General features: G+C 38.6%; 1 protein-coding gene across 2 annotated transcripts in view; it reads right to left on the bottom strand.

Moving 5' to 3' along the window:
- Positions 1–690: 690 nt before the first annotated feature.
- LOC115210858 overlaps positions 691–21,079 on the bottom strand; it is a 50,602-nt gene continuing 30,213 nt past the window's right edge. The window contains exons 6-8 of one of the 2 annotated variants that reach the window (XM_029779614.2): positions 14,781–15,999; positions 7,179–7,431; positions 691–982 (exon numbers count right to left, since the gene is read on the bottom strand). In XM_029779614.2, coding sequence (XP_029635474.1) covers positions 936–982; positions 7,179–7,431; positions 14,781–15,999 — 1,519 coding nt within the window. In that variant the 3' untranslated portion in view covers positions 691–935. Of the gene's footprint in view, positions 983–7,178; positions 7,432–14,776; positions 16,000–21,079 lie in introns of those variants that run through there. The other variant, XM_036501916.1, reaches the window with a different exon arrangement.

Raw genomic sequence — 21,079 nt, 5'->3', positions numbered from 1 at the left:
GGATATATACACACACACACACACACACACATAAATCGAAATTGATGAACATCAATGGAATTTGTATCTTTGTGGTACCAGTGCCGGTGGCACACAAGAAAAGCATCCGAACGTGGCCGTAGCCAGTACCGCATCGACTGGCCTCCGTGCTGAGGGCACGTAACAAACACCATCCGATCGTGGCCGTTCGCCAGCCTCATCTGGCACCTGTGTCGGTGGCACATAAAAACACCATCCGAGCGTGGCCGTCTGCCAGCCTCGTCTGGCACCTGTGTCGGTGGCACATAAAATCACCCACTACACTCTCGGAGTGGTTGGCGTTAGGAAGGGCATCCAGCTGTAGAAACACTGCCAGATCTGACTGGCCTGGTGCAGCCTTCGGGCTCCCCAGACCCCAGTTGAACCGTCCAACCCATGCTAGCATGGAAAACGGACGCTAAATGATGATGATGATGATGATGATATATATACATCGCTAAATCCAGAAGTTTTTATTCTTCTCTGTTTATTTTCCCATTCTTTTCTCTTGAAGAGCATAGACTCGAAATATAAAAGACTTTTTCACTTTCTTGAGCATCAAACTAATACACCTGCTTGTTGTTCAAACATTTGTCTTCATCTTTTGTTTTTCTGTAAATTTCAACTAAATATATATATGTGTATGTATGTATGTATATATATATGTGTGTGTGTGTGTGTGTAAGTATGTATGTATGTATATACATATATAAATATATATAAGATGAGAATATATCAGGAAAAAGAGAAAAGTGTGTCAAGTCAGATGGTTGGAGAATAAAGGTAACTAGCTACTTCAGAGATATTGATGCTGAGAAAACTGTGTAAAAGACAGAGAGAAGAAACATTGCACTTATTAAGCTTATGGATAATCTGTATCTCATATCTTAATTTTAACACGGGCTGGAAGCATTTTGTTAATCGCCATATACAACTTTCGGAATTGTCTCACCGTCACCATGATCTGTAAGACAATATTTTATTGTAAGTTTAATGGAATGAATAAATAACCAAATAGATAAATTAATAATGTTTTCAAATTTTGGCATCAAGCCCCCAATTCTAAAGAGAAGGTTAGTCAATTACATTGAGTCCAGTGTTCAACTGGTACATATTTTATTGATGCTGAAAGGATGAAACACAAAGTCAACCTTGGCAGAATTTTCAATAAAAGGCTAGAGGAAATGCTACCCAGCATTTGTCTGACATACTAACAATTCTTCCAGCTCACCACTTTTAATTTTAATAATAATAATAATAATAATGATGATAATAATAATAATAATAATAATAATAATAATAATAATAATAATAATAGACAAAAAAGATGTGCTTGTTAATTGACATGAGTATTCCTTGCGATCACAATATAGCGGCGAAAGAATTCGACCAGATTAGTAAATATAAGGACTTGCTAATGGAAATTGAAAAAATGTGGCATCTCAGGGCTACTACAGTACCAGTGATTGTGGGATCTCTAGGAATGATAAAAAAAGGTACTGAAACCTATTTGAAAATGACACCAGGCTTACCATCCCTACAGGAAGTGCAAAAAATCGTGTTGACTGGAAAGGCTCATGTACTGAGAAGAGCATTATCTCTGTGAAAACAGCATCCATTCATGAATTTATTTATTCATTAATTTTTTAAATACACATTTTACCTGTGAATTTGCGTGTGTAATCTGGGAATGCATACAATGAGCTTCTTTGCCCTAGGTGTACGGAAAACACGTGGCAAGAAAAGGAAGAAAATTTGAAGAAAGAAGGAAAATAATAATAATAATAATAATAATAACAACAATGATAAAAGAGTAGACCACCACAAGTCTTAATTGAAAGATTGCCATCTGACCAAAACACACAAAGGCCTGAAAAAATAAGAAATTCTAATGAACCTGATAAAAGATAGCCAGGAAAGTGAGAGAGCAAAATATTTGAAGAACACAGAGAGTTTATGATGGAAATGAAGCAGAAAATTCTGAATCCGCTAAGAATCATAAGACATACAAGTATGAATGATAGAGAAACACTTCATAAACTCTGAACTACCAATCAAAATTTTTTTTTAAATGTAACAAAAGAAATCATACAAGAATTAAAAGCTGATCTTTCTGAATTAAATGAAATTATTTACACATCTGCTAAAGCAATTGAAACCAGTTGTATTTATCCAAAAGAAACAAAGAAAGCAAACCTGGGAAGAAATCCAAACTGGAGAGGTAAAATTGAACAAGAGATTGAAATAATGAGAGGTGGGAAATCAATATTAAATTAACAAATCTGTGAAATTGATGCAAAATCCAAGAAAGGAAGAAAGATGAAGAGAAAATATGGATTTACACCAAGGGAAGAGCTGATATCAATAAATGATACCCTGAAACAAATATTCCAAGCAAAAGCTCAAAGGACACAAATGTCTGAGAAGGGAAACAAATTTTATAAGCAAAATAAAATGTTCACATCTGATACAAAAATAAGCCATCTGTTTTATATGAATGACTTAAAACTCTATGGCAAAGACAATAACGTGCTTCAAGGCTTATCACTGTGAAAGCATTCAGTGATGATATTAGGATGAAGTTTGATCTTGGTAAGTGTGCAAAGTACACTTTCCAGAAAGGGAAATTGAAGACCACAAATTCAGTTGTTAGATGTTGATACAATTGACCGAGCAAAATGCTTAATGGTATTTCATCTGCTGCTAAGTTGTGAGTTCAAATTCCACTGAGGTCAACTTTGCCTTTCATTCTTTCGGGGTCAATTAAATAAGTACCAGTTACGCACTGGGGTCAATGTAATCGGCTTAAACCCATTGTCTGTCCTTGTTAGTTCCCTCTATGTTTAGCTCCCTGTGGGCAATAAAGAGATTAACAATTGAGCATGAACAAGCCTACAAATACCTACAAATAAATAAAGGTTCTGGTGTTAAGCATGCAAGCATGAAAGAGAAGATCAGGAATGAATGTTTTAGGAGAGTTCAAGCAGTCCTGGAATCTGAGCTAAATACACATAACAAGGTGTTAGCCATAAATTCTTTAGCAAATCCAGTTGTTACTTATAGCTACAATGTGTTGAACTCAAATATTAATGAAGTAAAGAAAATTGACAGAAAAACGTACAAGCTACTGAGTTGTAATAATATGTGCCACCCAAAGGCATTTGTGGATTGTCTTTACCTTCCCAGAGCCCATAGAAGTCGAGGCTTGATCCAATTTGAACTCTCCTACGAAACCACCACAATGAGACTGGCCAGATATCTTGAAACAACAAATGACTGAATGCTAAAGCACATTGAATATCATGAGAGGCATAATAAGCTTCAAGAAATGTGCTCTTGATCTCATGCATGATACCTAGGCTGAACAATCTGAGGGAAGTGTGGCAACTGTTGTTGCAAAGAATGTGAAATTAATGGTAAAGAAAAAAATGCATAAGCAATTGTCTAATAGTAAGGAGGAGAAATCTCTGCCTGGCAAATATGTGGTCTGTAGCAAACAAGCTGATGTAGACCAGAAGCATAACTAGCAGTGCTATGGAGCTCAAGGCTAATCTTCATCATTGTTCAACCGTGGTCGAGACAATGGAATTTACTATGTTACGCCTGACTTCATGGTCCATCATAGCATTACGGAGGTCCTGTTGCTGGATGCCTGTATCCCTGGAGATTACATCAGGGTAGGAGAGTGTGCGCCCTCTGGTATCGTGAGCAGATGGCTTCCAGACGAGAAGAGTAGAAATTACCTTGTTTTCAGCACTACAACAATGTCCAGCAAACTAGACTCTTCTACCTTCCACAAGAGATGATACAGGTGGTAATCTCCCATATATTTGTGCTTTGGTTGGATGATGCTTCTACAAGAGATTTTGAGCTCTTATAAGGAAGCGAGTGTAGGCTCCATCCAACCGCCTCTCAAGCTTCTTTGATAATATCCAGGTTTCTGAGCCATATAGTAGAATTGGTTCGACTGTGGCTTTGAAGATTTTAAGTTTGAAATCTCTACTTAGATTTGATGACCAGATCTTATGCATATCATTACAGGCTGACCAGACCATACCCTTTCTAGTTAGGGTATTGATGGGCACATTTCTTGAAGCTTCTTATGCCTCTCATGATATTCAATGTGCTTTAGCATTCAGTCATTTGTTGTTTCAAGATATCTGGCCAGTCTGATTATGGTGGTTTCGTAGGAGAGTTCAAATTGGATCAAGCCTCGACTTCTATGGGCTCAGGGAAGGTAAAGACAATCTTTCTATTTAGGGCTAAAGGCTGAGAACAAAGGCTGCATCTTAGCTGTTCAAGATCAAAACTTATTGACCCAGCACTACCAATTCAATGTGATGAAAAATAGGGAAATCCAAAATGCCAATTCTGCAATGATATGATAGAAACCTTACTGCTGGATGCAAAGTCTTAACACCTGTGGAGTATAAATCAAGACATGATAGAGTTGGCTGCCATTTACACCGATCTTTTTCAGCTATGTTGATAATTGAGTGTTGATACTTGTAAGTGCATTAATTACTATTGGTATCACGTCTACTCTCCTCATTGACCACAACCTTCATATTTCCCACTTCAAATTGTCATAGTTGTTTATTTTCTCTTCTTTCACATTAAATCTGTTGTCACCAGGGCATGCTATGTCGATTATTATAAATGTTCTTTCATTTTTATTCACCACAACAATGTCTGGTTTCCAATATCTTGTTGGGCGATCACACTGGATCATTATATCCCACAGGATTTTGTAATTCTCATTTTTGGTTACACCTTCTAGAGTTTGCTCATACCACATCTTTGCACTTTGTAGGCCGTGATTTCCAGAGCTCCCAATGGCTCATTCTTGCCACATTGTTGTAGCACAACACCAACCTCAGTCTTAAGAAATACTCCATTCTTAGTTGCTATTTCATTTCCTTTTCCATTATCTCATTGAACTCTAGTACACCAAGGTATTTCTATCCTTCCGTTTCAATTTGTTTAATCAAGTCTCTATTTGGTAATTCTATTCCTGCTAGGAACTGTACCTTGCCTCTTTTTAGGTAGATTATTCTGCACTTCTTGAGTCCAAATTCCATTCTAATATTAGTACTAAAACAGTGGACCATGTTCACCAAGGAACTCACTTGTGTCTCATCTTTGCCATACAGTTTGAAATCATCCATGAAGAGGAGGTGGTTGATGGTTTGGGATTTTCCCTTTAGTTGGTACTCTAGGTTCCTTTTTGTAAGTACCAAGGTCAGAGGTATCATACAGAGAACTAAAAGTAGTGAGAATAGGCTATCATCTTGGAAAATCCCTCTTCTGATACCCAGGGTGCCCAAGCTTCTTCCATAAGATATCAGTTCAGTTTTCCATCCCACCATACTTCTCTTCAAGAACCATTTTACATTCCTCACAATTCCAAACGGATCTAGGCACGAATGTGGAATCATATCATAAGCTTTGTGGTAGTTAATCCAGGCTTCTCCTTCATTTACAATCATGCATTACCATTTTGTCTATCAAAAGTTGATCTTTGGTACCTCTGCATCTCCTTCTACAGCCTTTTTGTTCTGTTGATAATATATCATTCTCATCAAGAAATTTATACAGTTCTTCTGCAATTCCTCCAGGCAGTAACTTCCATATTATTATTATTATTATTACTGAGTGAGAGAGCAGTGCATGCCATCAAAGTGACACTGGGGTAAAATATACAAAGCCCATCATGACTACCCGTCTGATAAGGGTACACCAGGCAGAGGCATCACAACCATATGTGTGTGACATGGTGATCACATATCAAGATAAACAGCACATGATCTTGTAGATGGGGCCCAGTTAGAATTTTCTTCAGGTTAATAGGCCCATCCCACTCAAAAGGTCCCTGAATAAGGATTGTTTAAGGATGATGAACAAAACAACCATGTTTCTAAACATGAATTATTCAAACCCCAAGGAATTCCTCTCAACACATGGCTACGATGCTCCCCTACTACTTCTGCTCATGATCAGAGATGCACATATCATCAGCCACCAAAGGACATGGTCAACTGGTTAAGGTCAAACAACTGACAAGCAAATCTGTGGTATTGAGCAGAATATTTGCTGTAGCCCACCTTCTTTATCAAGACAAAACAATGTACATGATAATACTTCCAATCAGTTAAGATCAGAAGCCATGAGAGCCACTGCCTGGTACTGCGTCAGGGCATTTATTATTGTTGTTGTTGTCGTCGTCATTATCATCATCATTATTCTTTTTAATTCAGGTCTCCAAATCTACAATTCCCTGCAGTTTGTGCTCATCGTATGTCTTGCATCACTCTAAACCCCACTTTTCACACAGTTTCAACGTAACACTTTTGCCCCCTAACTGTTTCACCATAATTTGTTTTGGGCAAGTCTACAGTATTTGTTGATGATATAGGGAATGGTTTCATCCACTCTTTTACTGATGCATCACAGTAACAGACACTTGCTCACGCCTAAGGTTGATCCACTAATTCGTAGCCAAAGCAGTGGTTGTAGTAGTAGGAGCAGCAGCAGCAGCAGTAGTAGTTGTAGTAGTAGTTTTTGTAGTATTAATGGCAGCAGCAGCAGTAGTTGTAGTAGTAGTAATAGCAGCAGCAGCAGTAGTAGTAGTAGCAGAAGCAGCAGTAGTTGTAGTAGTAGTAGCAGCAGGAGTAGTAATAGTAGTAGCAGCAGCAGCAGGAGTAGTAGTAGTAGTAGTAGCAGGAGTAGTAGTAGTAGCAGGAGTAGTAGTAGTAGTAGTAGTAGTAGTTGCAGCAGCAGTAGTAGTAGCAGCAGCAGCAACTGTAGTAGTAGTAGTAGTAGTAGCAGCAGCAGCCGTAGTAGTAGTAGTAGTAACAGCAGCAGCAGCAGTAGTAGTAGTAGTAGCAACAGCAGCAGTAGTAGTAGTAGTAGTAGTAATTGCAGCAGCAGCAGCAGCAGTAGTAGTTGTAGTAGAAGCAGCAGCAGTAGTTGTAGTAGTAGTAGTAGCCGTTGTAGGAAGAAGGATAAGAGACAATAATAAAAAAAAAAAAATCAGGAAAAGGAAAGAGAAGTTAGTAAGTTCAAAAGGGTTAAAGGTGAAGAAAATACGGATTAAAAAATTAAGATTTTAAATATTAAAAGAGAGGGAAGGAAAAAAGAAGAGAGGAAAACTATCTTACTTCTCATTTTTGATATCATAAGTCCTCCAATGACAATAAGAACAATCACAAGGAAGAACCCTGCTGCAGCCAAAATAACTCCAGTATCAGTAGTTGAAGATTTGGGTTCTTTCTGGATTGTTCTGTTATTGCAGCAATTAACATTTTCAGAACACCCAAGTTTCAATTCAGATATTTCCTCTCCATCATGATTATAAAGCTTCATTTTAGTTTTATCAAGGGTAAAACCATTTTCTTTGCCAAATGAACCAATCTGAAACGTAAAGAAGTTTACCGCAGAATAAGTTAAAAATAATGTAAACTTGAAATTTGTATTCAATTTAATTGTTAATTAAGAGAAAATATATAGTACACATGTAAACGAAGAAATGTACACTCTTTTACCCTTTTACTTGTTGCAGTCATTTGACTGTGGTCATGCTGGAGCACTGCCTTTTAGTCAAGCAAATTGACCTCAGAACTTATTCTTTGTAAGCCTAGTACTTATTCTATTGTCTCTTTTGCCGAACCGCTAAGTTATGGGGACTTAAACACACCAGCATCAGTTGTCAAGCGATGTTAAGGGGTGGGGGACAAACACAGACACACAAACATATACACACACACATACATATATGTATACATATATATGATGGGTTTCTTTCAGTTTCCGTCTATCGAATCCACTCACAAGGCTTTGATTGGCCTGAGGCTATAGTAAAAGACACTTGCCCAAGGTGCCACGCAGTGGGACTGAACCCGGAACCATATCATTCTTAAGCAAGCTACTTACCACACAGCCACCACATCCATGAAAAGGAGCAAAGGGAAATAAAGTCACAGAATTCTATCATGTTGGTGGAGTTTTGAGAAAAATGAATTAATGATACATTATAAGCCAGATGCAATATAATAATAATAATAATAATAATAATAATAATAATAATAATAGTAATAATAATAATAATAATAATAATAATAATAATAGAATAGGAAGCCGGACATAGTCTTAATTGAGAAAGAAAACAAACTATGCTGGATCTAGGATGTAGCATGCCCAGCTGACAACAAGGTGTGTGATAAGGAAGAAAGAAAAGTCGAGAGATATGGCAGGTTAGCTTGGGAAGTTAAGCAGTTGTGGTCGATGAAAAACGTAGCAGTAGTACCAATAATTGTTAGGAGCCCTGGGAACAGTGAGCAAAATTCTCGAGAAGTACGTGGAACAAATAGGGGCTACAATAAGAGTGGAGCACTTGCAGAAAACAACACTGCTTGGAATCACTCGAATACTCTGGAAGGCACTCGAAAAATAAGAGGTGTTACCTTAGTTCACTGGTAGTGAACTGCTGACACTGTAGCACATCTCCAGCGTTAGAAGCTGTGCAAAGGCAATAATGTATGTATGTGCCCTTTTCAAGCCTAGCCAGGCTAATGGGCCTGGTTTCCCTGTTTCTGTGGCGTATGTGTTCCCCTCAGCTGGACGGGACGCCAGTCCATCACAGTGTTACTCAAGAAACAGGAAGAAAGAGTGAGAGAAAGTCGGGGCGAAAGAGTACAACAGAGGTCGCCACTACCCTATGCCAGAGCCTCGTGGAGCTTTAGGTGTTTTCGCTCAATAAACACACACAACGACCTGTCTGGGAATCGAAATCGCGATCCTCTGACTGCAAGTCTGCTGCCCTAACCACAGGGCCATTGCAAGAAATAAATCCTGCCTTTTTTAGCCTAGCCAGGCTCATGGGCTCAGTTTCTCGGTTTCAATGGTGTATGTGTTCCCCAGCTGGATGGGATGCCAGTCCATTGCAGCATTACTCATTTTTGCCAGCTGACTGGAGCAACATGAACTGAAGTGTTTTGCTCAAGAACACAATGCATCACCCAGTTCTGGAATCGAAACCACAATCTTATGATCATGATGCTGACACTCTAACCACTAAGCCATGCGCCTCCACAAAGGCAATAATAATAATGATAATAATAATAATAATAATAATAATAATAATAATATAATAATAATAATGGATGAAAGGCCAAGTAAACCTCAACAGAATTTGAACTCAGAATGTAAAGGTGGACGAAATGTGGCTAAGCACCTTGCCCAGTGTGCCACCCTAATGACAACAACATTGCCACCCTAATGACAATAACAGTTTCAAATTTTAGTACAAGGGATTTTAAACTCAGAAATTTAAGATGCATAAAATATCGCTAAAAATTTTCCCCAGGATGCTAACAATTCCGCCGGTTCACCACCTTAATATTCATAATGATAATAATAATAATAATAATAATAATAGTTCGAAGGTCGTGCTTCACCAACTCGTCCCAGGTTTTCCTGGGTCTCCCTCTTCCACAGGTTCCCTCAACTGCTAGGGTGTGGCACTTTTTCACACAACAATCTTCATCCATTCTCGCCACATGACCATACCAGCACAAACGTCTCTCTTGCACACCACAACTGATGCTTCTTAGGTACAGATTTTCTCTCAAGGTACTTACACTCTGTCGAGTATGAACACTGACATTACACATCCATCGGAGCATACTGGCTTCATTTCTTGCGAGCTTACGCATATCCTCAGCAGTCACGGCCCATGTTTCACTGCCATGTAGCATGGCTGTTCGTACACACGCGTCATACAGTCTGTCTTTTACTCTGAGCAAGAGGCCTTTTGTCACAAGCAGAGGTAAGAGCTCTCTGAACTTTGCCCAAGCTATTCTTACTCTAGCAGTTACACTTTCAGCACACCCACCCCCGCTACTGACTTGGTCACCTAGGTAACGGAAGCTATCAACTATTTCTAGTTTTTCTCCCTGGAATGTGGCAGAAGTTGGTCTCAGAGCATTTTCAGTGTTTATTGCTCCTGAGCATCTGCTACATACAAAAACTATCTTCTTAGTTAGCCTTCCTTTGACATTGCTGCACCTCTTATGTGTCCATAGCTTATACTTGGTGCATCTTATAGAGTTTCTACCTACACCTTTTCTACAGATCGAGCAGGGCCATCTACCTGAAGGCGTTTGTGATTTGTCTACCTTCCTACTTATTAGGACTTTGGTTTTAGCTAGGTTGACTCTAAGGCCCTTCAATTCTAATCCTTGCTTCCACACCTGAAACTTCTTCTCCAGTTCTGATAGTGACTCAGCAATTAGAGCAAGGTCATCAGCATAGAGGAGCTCCCAGGGGCATCCTGTCTTGAATTCCTCTATTATTGCCTGGAGGACTATGATAAATAGGAGGGGGCTGAGGACTGAGCCTTGGTGGACCCCTACATCTACCCAGAATTCTTCACTGTACACGTTGCCAACCCTCACCTTACTAGCAGTGTCCCTGTACATGGCTTGCACAGCTCTCACTAACCATTCATCTATCTCTAGTTCCTCATTGACCACCAGATAAGGGATCAGGGGACCCTGTCGAAGGCTTTCTCCATGTCAACAAAAGCCAGGTACAGGGGCTTATCTTTGGCTAAGTATTTCTCCTGCAGCTGCCTTACCAGGAATATAGCATCCGTGGTACTTTTCCCTGGCATGAACCCAAACTGCATCTCATCTAAACTAACTCTCTCTCTAATTAGTTGGGCTATAACCCTCTCCGTAACCTTCATTACCTGATCCAACAGCTTGATACCTCTGTAATTATTTGTATCTAGGGCATCACCTTTACCTTTGTAGCAGTTGACTATTATGCTGCTACATCAGTCATTGGGTACGACTCCTTTGTGTATCACCTGATTAACTATACGGGTGACTAGGCTATAGCCGACACGACCAGATATTTTGAGCATCTCTGCAGTGATTCCTGATGGGCCTGGGGCTTTTCCGGTCTTCATGCTTCTAATTGCCTTAACTACCAAGGAACTGTCAACTCAGATAGCTGGTCCCTCTGTTAGGTCGACATTCAGCAGACTCTCTTTATCCCATTCATTTTCTTTATTCAGCAACCTTTTATAATGGCGTCTCCAAACCTCTCTCTTTGCATCCTCATTTAGTGCGAGTGAACCATCTTCCATGTGAACACATTTCTCTCCTACCACATCACAATTCTCTCTCACACACTGTCTTGCAACATGAAACACCTCCAGTCTTTGGTCCTCACAGCACAGAACATTGGCAAATTTTTTCTTATCTGCTTCCCCTCTGGCTAGATAGACCTGTCTCCTAGCTTCCCTTTTGGCAATCTGATACAATTCCCTGCTACCACCATTCTTCCAGTCCTTCCAAGCCTGTCTCTTTTCTCTAATAGCCCTGTCTACAACATTGTTCCACCACCACGTTACCTTGGGACGAGAGGGGACTTTCCACCAGCCACAGATCTGGTCAGTGGCTCTCAGCAGGTTGTCCCTTGGAAACGTTCAGTTGCCTTCTACCCCATGTGATACTCTATCCCCTTCTGCTTCGTTAAAGGCTTCAAGTAACATGTCCCTAAATCTTTATCCATTCACAGGATCTTTAAACTTCCAGATCCTTCTTCTCAATGTTGGTCGTCTTCTTGTTGTCCTCTTAGTCCTGATCCTAAAGTCACTAACTACCAGTCTATGTTGCGGGGTACATTCTTCGCCTGGGAAGGTTTTGGCATTTATAAGCAGCCATCTTTCCCTTTTCCTGGCAAGGATGTAGTCAATTTGGCTGGTATGTCAGCCCGATCGGTAGGTGACTAGGTGGCTGGTAGGTTTCCTGAAGTTAGTGTTGCAAACCATAAAATCATTTGCATCGCAGAACTCCAGCAGCCTGGTTCCCTCCTCGTTGCGGGAACCCTAGCCATAGCCTCCACGTACACCATGGAAGCCCCCAGCATGTCGTCCAATGTGACCATTGAAGTCACCAGCCTCAAAGAGAAGGTCTCTGTCGTTCGTCAACGAGGTAGTCTGCAGTAGAGTGTCATAGAATCGGTCTTTCTGTCCATCGGGTAGCCCCGGCTGAGGAGCATAGGCCGATATAATGGTTGCTAATCCATGATGAAGCACTAATCTAATCTTAAGTATTCTGTCACATACTCTGATTACCTCAATTACTTTATCTACCCATTTCTTAGCGATAAGTATACCCATGCCACCAAGCACGTCAGTGTTCCCTGCCCAGAAAATCTTGTACCTGTGTTCTTTACTACATTGTGCAATAATGATAATAATAATAATAATAATAATAATAATAATAAAGCAGAGACAGAGGGATTTTTAATTGCAGCACAAGACCAAAGCCTCCCCACCAGAAATTACCAAAAACATGTAATGAAAAGAAATATAACAAGTAACTGCAGAATATGTGGAGATGGACAAGAAACAATAAATCATATTATCTCTGGCTGCCCAGTCCTGGCTAAGAAGGAATATATTCACAGACATGACAGAGTTGGAACCTACATACACTAGAAGCTATGCCAACATTATGGAATAACAACAGAAAAAAGATGGTACAGGCACACACCAGAAAAGGTCACAGAAAACGAGAAAGCAACCATACTCTGGGATATGCCAATACACACAGATAGAGAAATTAAGGCCAACAGACCAGATATAGTTGTCAGAGATCATGAAGGAAAAAAATGCTTTCTAATTGATGTATCAATACCGGCAGATGACAACGTGTCTCTAAAAGAAATGGAGAAACTTTCAAAATACAATGACCTGGAAATGGAGGTAACCAGAATGTGGAATCTAAAAACAGAAACAATTCCTATCATAGTAGGTGCATTAGGCATGATAAAAAAATATTCAGACAAATACATAACAAAAACACCAGGACTTACAAACACATATAACATACAGAAAATTGCACTATTAGGCACTGCACACATCCTACACAGAACACTTTCCATACAATAACCATCAGAGCATCACAACAAATCACAGCACATACCCAAGGCACACAGAGCTGCGCTCGGTAGTGAAGTGAAAGCACGCTATAAAAAATAAAACTACTGAATAATAATAATAATAATAATACTTTCTACTCTAGGTACCAGGTCTGAAATTTGGCAGGAGGGGGTCTAATAAAGTACATCAACCCCCAGTACACAAGTAGTACTTATTTTATTGACAAAGAAAAGATAAAAGGCAAAGTTGGCCTTGGCAGCATTTGAACTTAAAACATATTCTGAAGAAATGCTAGAGTTGCAGTTGTTGGCACAGTAGGGCACCAGTTGCAGCATTCAACAAGAGGTTGGTAAAAATGCTCCATTTTTGAGAGAATCCTTGCCTGAATTTCTCTATCTCTGGTTGCCCTAAGTCCTTGTATGAAGAAAAGGGATTTAAACATATCCTGAGTGAGTTCCCGAAGTTTTAAGTTTTCACACATACAGTCGACTATTCTGGCATATATAATAAAGTCATCATTATCAGTTTTTGTAAAATTTCAACACTCCATTCAAGTGTTAAATAATGAACTTTTGTCACAAAAGATCTTTGATAGTAATTCAATAGTTTCTTGGAAACTAATCTCACTCACCTTTTTGGGCAATATAAAGTTACAGTAGTGTTCATGCTTGGCTGGGACTACCTTGCATAACAATAGCCTCACTTTCTCCTCATCTGACCATAACTTGCAATCTTTCTTAAAAACTTTCTCATACCTTCTATAGTATACACGAAATATAATACTTTCCTCTGGATTATAAGTGAATTCAGAAATTGAGTTCACCACACTGTCTGGCGTAAACGGACTTACTGAAGTTTCAGACTACCTTGACTGTAACTCATTTAACTGTTGTTGTTGTAATATTTGCTTCTGCAAATCCTGTAGCTGTTCCTGTTGCTTCTCTTGAAACTGTATTACTGCAACTAATAGGTTCTCCATAATTTAATAATTTATATGATGCCCAAATTGCATAGGAGTGGCTGTGTGGTAAGTAGCTTGCTTACCAACCACATGGTTCTGGGTTCAGTCCCACTGCGTGGCACCTTGGGCAAGCATCTTCTACTATAGCTTCAGGCCGACCAAAGCCTTGTGAGTGGATTTGGTAGACAGAAACTAAAAGAAGCCTGTCATATATATGTATATATATAGATTATGTGTGTGTGTATGTTTGTGTGTCTGTGTTTGTCAACCCAACATTGCTTGACAACTGATGCTGGTGTGTTTGCATCCCCGTAACTTAGTGGTTCGGCAAAAGGGACTGCTAGGATAAGTACTAGGCTTAGAAAGAATAAGTCCTGGGGTCGATTAGCTCGACTAAAGGCGGTGCTCCAGCATGGTCACAGTCAAATAACTGAAACAAGTAACAGAGTATTACATGTTCAAGAACACGCTACACTGCCCAGTCTGGCATTTGAAACCACAGTCTTGCAATTGTGAGTGCAACAACCTAACCACTTGGCTATGCATCTTATTTTACTAAGCCAACTATGAAATATCAACAATTAAAAGTGTAGTGGCCATTTATTTAAAGTAACTTCAATATAATCCTGTAACTTCAAACACTACTATTTTGGATATTATCTTGTATTCTTCAACAAATCATTTTAAACTGTCTTAGACTTCTTGGTTGGAAACTATTTGCCGGCACCAGAATGAAATAGCTGTATAGGAAATGTTATAAAGATATTTTAAAAACATAAATGTTATTTTACATTTTAATGTGAAACAAAAATTACAAAAATAGCAATATTTAAGAAAACTACTTACTTTTTTGTATATATATTTCCCATCTTTATATTGGACATTGTGGAACTGAAAACCTATCAATCCATTTCCATGAGAATCAAACATTTTTACAGCATCCAATGAGTTGAATATTTCAGTTTCTTTTATGGTTGAAACCAATTCTTCTGCTGAAAATTCTTCACACATTTTTCCACCGCAGTTTTTATTAATCACTTTCTTTAACCCGTTATGCATTGCATAAACTGAATTCATTGTTTGTACGATTCTCTGATTATTTACATAAAAATCAATTTCGTCGTCAGAAAAGGTTTTCTTAGTGCATGTAGATGCATTTTTTGGTGAATCACACATATACTGGTTCCAAAAATATTTAAAGTATGGGTTTTTTAAGTGGTTCAAACTTGCATGTCTCTCTTTTAAATATTTTTTGAAACTTATTCCCTCACGTAAAAGAGCTCGTTTCGAACCATCAACTGTTATGATAATAGAGCCAGCAAACACATGGCCATAACTTAAAATCAACTGGTTCTTCCCCCATGCATCACTCCCAATAAAAGTAAAAAAATTATGCATTTTCCTCTGATTCAAAGATTTAAGAAGATCTACAGTTCGGGAACTGGTGCCAAAGTATATGATAACTTTAATATTCATTATCAATGCCTTGGAAAATACTTCATCAAATTCATTATGTTTGGCTTTTGTTTTGCTTGCAGCAATACCTGTAAACGAGAAGATACATATCTGGTTCTCCTTAGCAGCTGAAAGTAAAAGTTTTTTTGCATTTAGTCCGTAGTTGTTTGTGGCATAAATTAGCCCAACATACCTCCAATCAAAGAATTTCAAAATTTGAATTATAGCATTTACTTGCTGATTATCACTTGGGACAGTTCGTAGAAAATATGGATATGAAATCCGATCATCTAGGTCTTCAGAGGAAGCAGCATAGGAAATTACTGGTCTTTTGTATAGCATGAATGTATTAGCTATAGCTTTTGTAACAGAGCTTGACAGAGACCCAACAACACCTACAATATTGGATGGAGAAATGACTTGACAAGTACCAATATCCTTGATTTTGGTCTCACCAGTCAGAATGCTTGTAATATTTGAATATGCACGTAATGGGTTGTAGCAGTCATCCAGCAACAGAGCTCCAAGTTTAACACTGTCACTGATTGTTTTAAACTTGTTCACATAAAACAGGAAAGCTTCTCCGGCAATTGTGTCAATGAAAGGTTTTCTGGAAACAATAAAAAGTAAGAATTTTTTTTAAACAAATTTTTATAGACAAATTTTTATAGACAGGCGTAGGAGTGGTTGTGTGGTAAGTAGCTTGTTTACCAACCACATGGTTCCAGGTTCAGTCCCACTGCGTTGCACCTTGGGCAAGTGTCTTCTACTATAGCCTCTGGCTGACCAAAGCCTTGTGAGTGGATTTGGTAGACGGAAACTGAAAGAAGCCCGTCGTATATATGTGTGTGTGTGTGGTGTGTGTGTGTGTATGTTTGTGTGTCTGTGTTTGTCTCCCAACATCGCTTGACAACCGATGCTGGTGAGTTTACGTCCCCGTAACTTAGCGGTTCGGCAAAAGAGACCAATAGAATAAGTACTAGGCTTACAAAGAATAAGTCCTGGGGTCGATTTGCTCGACCAAAGGCGGTGCTCCAGCATGGCCACAGTCACATGACTGAAACAAATAAAAGAGTAAAAGAGTAAAAAAGATACAATTATTAGTCAAAGCAAAAGGATGGTGTCTTTGATCTATTTAAACCCTTCAAACCAGTGTAGTTTATGTGGTGGATGGTTAGTCTGAACTTCTGCAGATCTTATGGTTTGGAAAGAAATCATGGGTGAAAAAGGAATTTTAGAAGGGTGTTATTCTGCGAATGAAGAAAAGATTGAGTTAAATACTTTATAGTGGAATTTATCAGATAAGATACTGACAGTCTGAAGAGAAGTGAGGTTGGTATATTAGGTGGCTCTAAAAACTGTGGCAGTGGTGATGTGGGTAGGAGTAGGTTTAGCCCCATATCGACTCTGGTTGGGTATACTTATAACACTGGTCAACAATTTTTGAAAAATTGTGTGCTTCTTAAATGAGATTAGCTAATTCTTATGTCTTGAATCTAAATATCACCTGTAATGATATGCATAAGATCTGGTCACCAAATCTAAGTAGAGATTTCAAACTTAAAATCTTCAAAGCCACAGTCGAACCAATTCTACTATATGGCTCAGAAACCTGGATGTTATCAAAGAAGCTTGAGAGGCGGTTGGATGGAACTTACACTTGCCTCCTTATGAGAGCTCAAAATCTCTCGTGGAAGCGTCATCCAACCAAAGTACAAATATATGGGAAACTACCACCTTTATCATCTCTTGATACCAGAGGGCGACACTCTCCTACTCTGATGTAATCTAGTGGTTAGGGTGTTGTACTCATGGTCAAGAGATCATGGTTTCAATTCCTAGACCAGGTGGTGCATTGTGTTCTTGAGCAAAACACTTCATCTCATGTTGTGTACTTGTTCAGGCAATGCCAGTTTGACGGATATATATCATCTGAAAAATATTTTCTAACTAGAAAGGGTATGGCCTGGTCAGCCTGTAATGATAAGCATAAGAGCAGGTCATCAAATCTAAGGAGAGATTTCAAACTTAAAATCTTCAAAGCCACAGTTGAACCAATTCTACTATATGGCTCAGAAACCTGGATGTTATCAAAGAAGCTTGAGAGGCGGTTGGATGGAACTTACACTCGCTTCCTTATGAGAGCTCAAAATCTCTCGTGGAAGCGTCATCCAACCAAAGTACAAATATATGGGAAACTACCACCTTTATCATCTCTTGATACCAGAGGGCGACACTCTCCTACCCTGATGTAATTTAGTGGTTAGGGTGTTGTACTCATGGTCAAGAGATCATGGTTTCAATTCCTAGACCAGGTGGTGCATTGTGTTCTTGAGCAAAACACTTCATCTCATGTTGTGTACTTGTTCAGGCAATGCCAGTTTGACGCATATATATCATCATCTGAAAAATATTTTCTAACTAGAAAAGGTATGGTCTGGTCAGCCTGTAATGATAAGCTGGTCATCAAATCTAAGTAGAGATTTCAAACTTAAAATCTTCAAAGCCACAGTTGAACCAATTCTACTATATGGCTCAGAAACCTGGATGTTATCAAAGAAGCTTGAGAGGCGGTTGGATGGAACTTACACTCGCCTCCTTATGAGAGCTCAAAATCTCTCGTGGAAGCATCATCCAACCAAAGTACAAATATATGGGAAACTACCACCTGTATCATCTCTTGTGAAAGGTAGAAGAGTCCAGTTTGCTGAACATTGTTGTAGAGCTGAAAACGAGGTAATTTCTACTCTTCTCCTCTGGAAGCCATCTGCTTGTGATACCAGAGGGCGCACACTCTCCTACCCTGATGTAATCTCCAGGGATACAGGCATCCAGCAACAGGACCTCCATAATGCTATGATGGACCATGAAGTCAGGCGTAACATAGTAAATTCCATTGTCTCAACCACAATCGAACAATGATCAATGATGACGGAGTGAGCTAATACACAGCACATGCATTTGGTCACTACAAACAAATCATTTGTGCAGGTCACTCAGCAAAAGTTGACCCCTCTTATGTCTTCATCCCCATCATCATTTAATGTCCATCTTCCATGCCGGCATAATGTGAAGAGTCTGACAAGATCTAAGAAACCAGAGGACTATGTCATGCTTCAGTGTCTGCTTATATGTGGTTTCTATATTTGGTGACCTTCCTAACACCATGCTCTACACAGAGTGTACTGGTTGTGTTCTCAAGGCACCAGTACTAGTGAGGTTGCCATGTAACTCACCAGACTAAAGTTTACCCTTAACTGAATGGGAGTATGGTATGGAGTATGGGTGGTGGCTTTATCTTAGGTGCTGAGAGTTTAACCCTTTTGTTACTAACCCGGCCAAAACCGGCTCTGGCTCTGCAGTAAAATGTTTTGTTTTCGTAAGGTTTGAATTAAAATCTTCAATCAAACGTTAGTCACAATTTATGTTCCTCACACTAGCTGAATGATAACTAAGTTATTTTACTAAATTCTTTGTTATATTTAAAATAACTGAAAGAAACACAGAGCATCTCAAAAGAAATACAGTAACGAAAGGGTTAAAACATGAAAGAAAGGACAGAAATAGGCATCTTACTGCAGTCAAGATACACAGCTATATCGTTTATACAAAGTAGGTTAGTGTAATTGGGGAGAAGTTGGAAGTAGAGTGGAGATCATGGTGATGAATTGTCAGAATGTGTCATCAAGAAACAAGATGGTGAAGAGAAGAGAAAGTGGAAAGAGAAGACTGAGAAGAGTTGGTGGGTGGAAGTTGCAAGAGTGTATGTGGGGCGTGAGAGTATGGTACCTGAGATAGTGGTGGCCACAGATATATAGGAGTAAGACAACAGCAAGTGGTTCAAAGGAGAGTGAACAAAATAACTGGTAGCACAGAAAGACGGTGAATGGAAAATGTAAGGAGAAAGAATCCCAAAGCACCATCAGTACGTGGTTGATGCCAGCACCACCTTGACTGGCTTCCGTGCCAATGGCACATAAAAAGCACCAAATGATCATGGCCGTTGCCAGCCTCGCCTGGCACGTAAAAAGCACCCACTACACTCATGGAGTGGTTGGCGTTAGGAAGGGCATCCAGCAGTAGAAACACTGCCAGATCTGACTGGAGCTTGGTGCAGCCTCCTGGCTTCTCAGACCCCGGTTGAACCGTCCAACACATGCTAGCATGGAATACGGATGGTAAACGATGATGATGATGAAAGAAGTAGGGAGAATGTTCAGAAAGAAAAATGGATGTCAAAGGATGTAGTTCTTGGAACTACTACAAACTAAGAAAGAGGAAGCTTTATACACCAAAAGGTTACAGTCAGGTTACAGTGAGGGTGACCTGATAAAACATAAATAATAGGAGTGCAAAAAATTTTCACCGAAAATTTTACCCAAAAATTTTTTCCATAAATTTTTCGAAAATTTCACCCAAAAAGTTTTCAACAATTTTCACCAAAAATTTTAGCCAAAAATTTTTCGAAAATGTTCACAGAAAATTTTTCCCAAAATTTTTCGAAAGTTTTCACTGAAAATTTTCTCCAAAAATTTTTCGAAAATGTTCACCGAAAATTTTTGCACAAAAAGTTTTCGTAAATTTTCACCGAAAACTTTACCCAAAAATTTACCGAAAATTTTAACCAAAAAGTTTTCGAAAATTTTACCCAAAAATATTCCAAAAATTTTAAACAAAAAGTTTTCGAAAATTTTACTCAAAAATTTTCCGAAAATTTTCACTGAAAATTTTCCCCAAAAAATTTTTCGAAAATTTCACAAAAAAAGTTTTCGAAAATTTTCACTGAAAATTTTACCCAAAAATTTTCATCGAAATTTTTCACAAATTTTTCGAAAGTTTTCACTAAAAATTTTCCCCAAAAAATTTTTCGAAAATTTCACAAAAAAAGTTTTCGAAAATTTTCACTGAAAATTTTCCCCAAAAATTTTTCGAAAATTTGTCTGTCCTTGTTTATCCCCTCTATGTTTAACCCATTGTGGGCAATAAAGAAATAAGAATTTCATACAAGCATGCTGTTCCTTTGTTTCAGACATCACAAAAGTCTATGAAAAAGGGAGAAGCACGGCACAGCAATGATACACCACATGGCAATACAACTACACAAGATGCAAACTGATGCCTGAGAGTCAGATCAAATTTTAAACTATTATGGCTTTATTTACATTTAATGGATATTTGTCCTCATCTTGTTTGTTGTTAACACGTTTCAGCTGATATACTTTCCAGCCTTCATCAGGTGTCTTGGGGAAATTTTGAACCTGGGTTCTCATTCCTAAGGTATTTTTTGATGCTATTATTATTATTATTATTATTATTATTATTATTATTATTATTATTGTTATTATTATTCCCTTCTTTCTTCAAATTTTCATCCGCTTCTCACCGAGTGTTTTCCATACACCTAGGGCAGAGAAGCCCATTGTATGCGTTCCCAGATTACACACGCAAATTCACAGGTAAAATATGTATTTTTAAAAAATTTTTAATAAATAGGTGGTGCTCCAGCATGGCCACAGTCGAATGACTGAAACAAGTAAAAGAATAAAAAAAAGAATAAATAAATAAATTCATGAATGGATGTTGTGGCTTTGTTCCACAGAGAACGGTTCTGGTTACTTTTGGGTACCCTCTCGTATAATGTATGGAAAGTATATATTGTAATTAAATAATCTTAAGTAAAAATGACTAAC

This window comes from Octopus sinensis, linkage group LG4 (assembly GCF_006345805.1).
Source record: "Octopus sinensis linkage group LG4, ASM634580v1, whole genome shotgun sequence".
Classification (NCBI taxonomy): domain Eukaryota; kingdom Metazoa; phylum Mollusca; class Cephalopoda; order Octopoda; family Octopodidae; genus Octopus; species Octopus sinensis.
The sequence above is the reverse complement of the archived record's forward strand: the minus strand, read 5'-3'. Positions and strand labels throughout refer to the sequence as shown.